Genomic DNA, 1,911 nt, shown 5'->3' with positions numbered 1-1,911 from the left:
CCCTTCATGGCACTTTATAAGTAGTGCATGTACAATAAGGCACAAGATGTGCAAGATCCCAAGTAAACAATGCATAATGGCACTTTATCTTAGTGTGTTTGCATAAAAGAAGCTACAATGACAAGAAGAATGGAAATAGAAAGGAGAACCAAAATAGAGACATCCTACTCAAAGAAGAGATCTCGGGACCTCAAACAACCAAGATATCCACAGAGTGCTGAAAAAGAAAAAAACTGAAGAAAACATTATTGGAGCAGAATCTGGAAAGAAAACTCATATGGCTGAAAAGTACATAGGACAAGCTTTCCAACGATATAAAGTTTTCAAAAAACGGAGTTCGGATGCTCATTCTATGGCTCCCAGAGTGCAAAAAAGAGACCCCACTTTGACTAGAAAAAAACATAGTCAAACAGCAAAATTGGAAAAAAATTCTAACATCACGAGGTCCGGCTCAGAACCATCTTTCCGACACCTATTCGTTTTCAAAAAAATGACTCTGTTTGTCCAAGTAATGAGGAAAAAAACCAAACCCCGCTTCAAAACAATAGAGAGGGGTAGTCTGGTGGCAGGGTCGGGCGGAGGTGGCCCATGGGCAGCTCAATGGTGGCGGCTGGGTGGCATGGCGGTGGTCAGGCGATGGGTTCCAGTGGGCATGGGTGGTGGTCGGGAAGCACAGGGAGTAGCCGGCAAGGGAGAGCACCGGCGGTGGCGACGGCAGCGGCAGGAAGGGCGGTCGGGAAGCACCTGCGATAGCGGGGAGAGCACCAACATCGGTGGGGTGGGCCCAGCACTAGATGGAAGGGACCGGTGGGGAGGTGGGTTCGGCGGAGGCCAGGGTGCTGCGGCAGGGAGAAGGGTCGTAGGCGGGGTCGGGGAGGAGCTGCGACAGCGAGGCTGGCGGGGGCCAGAGGGCGTCGGCAGCGGCCGGAGGCCGGTAGGCAGCGGGGCCTAAGCCCGCACTGACAGCGACGATGCTCCTGCAGGATGGCAAGGGGCCCCACGGTACCCTGCATACCGTCGGGAACCCCCCAAAACATTTTATTTTTATTTTTCCAAAAACCTTTTTTTTCGCCCTTTTAAATAACTTTTTTTATTTTTGATATTTTTTATGATTTTTTTCAAAAAATCAAAAAATTGGCTTGCATGTCGTAAAAAGGCAAAAAAATATATCTTTTTGATTTTTTTCTCGAACTGTGTGCAGGGCCGTATGGCTTGGTACTAGAGAAAAAGTACTCCCAGAGGCTCAGGAGCAAAAAAAGGTCAAGTTTTATATGACTATAGGGGTTTTGGGGCCTTCTAAGCACAATGGTGAGGTCTGTTTAGGCCCAAAGTGCTCAGAAAAAAAGGCCTATCCCTAAGTACAAAATAAAAACTTCCTGAAACCCCATATCTACTTCCAATGCAAAAAATCTCAAAACAAGAACAGATAGCTACAGATCTGAAGCTCTGATACCATGTGAGAGTTGAGAAACACAACACCACAGGAGCCTAAAGATCTTCTGCAAGCTGAATAATCTGTTACAAGGAGAAGCAAGGAAGCAAAAATAACTAAAAGCAAAACCACAGAAAAATATGCTCAAAAGATGAGAGCTCAATATTCACAAAAATATGTAATGTGATAATCCTTACAATACAATGAAAAGAATCCAACCTCTAATAGGTCAAGAAACCCTAAAAAGGAAAACCTAGGCTTGCACATAATAATTAATAAAAGAATTAATTATTATGCACCTAAAGTTAGCTTAAGTGTGAAAGAGATAAAGGGAACCTAAATAATTAAATAAATATTGTTTAATTAATCAAGTAAATACCCGAATACTCTAACAAATATGAAGGCAACATCGAAGCCTTCGACAAGATGCTGAGCAATTAGAATCCATCTAAAGATATTGGCGGCTTAGGATTTGAAGA

The 1,911-nt window shown here is 43.9% G+C and overlaps 1 protein-coding gene across 1 annotated transcript; it reads left to right on the top strand.

Annotated features, from left to right (window-relative positions):
- The first annotated feature begins 490 nt into the window (after positions 1 to 490).
- On the top strand, positions 491 to 952 carry LOC131875144 (uncharacterized). Its single transcript, XM_059219176.1, has one exon. It carries the CDS (start codon positions 491 to 493, stop codon positions 950 to 952), a length of 462 nt encoding a protein of 153 aa, XP_059075159.1.
- The last annotated feature ends 959 nt before the right edge of the window (positions 953 to 1,911 follow it).

Source organism: Cryptomeria japonica, chromosome 4 (assembly GCF_030272615.1).
Source record: "Cryptomeria japonica chromosome 4, Sugi_1.0, whole genome shotgun sequence".
In the NCBI taxonomy this organism is placed as follows: Eukaryota; Viridiplantae; Streptophyta; class Pinopsida; order Cupressales; family Cupressaceae; genus Cryptomeria; species Cryptomeria japonica.
Note: the sequence above shows the minus strand (reverse complement) of the source record. Positions and strands in the feature narration are given on the sequence as shown.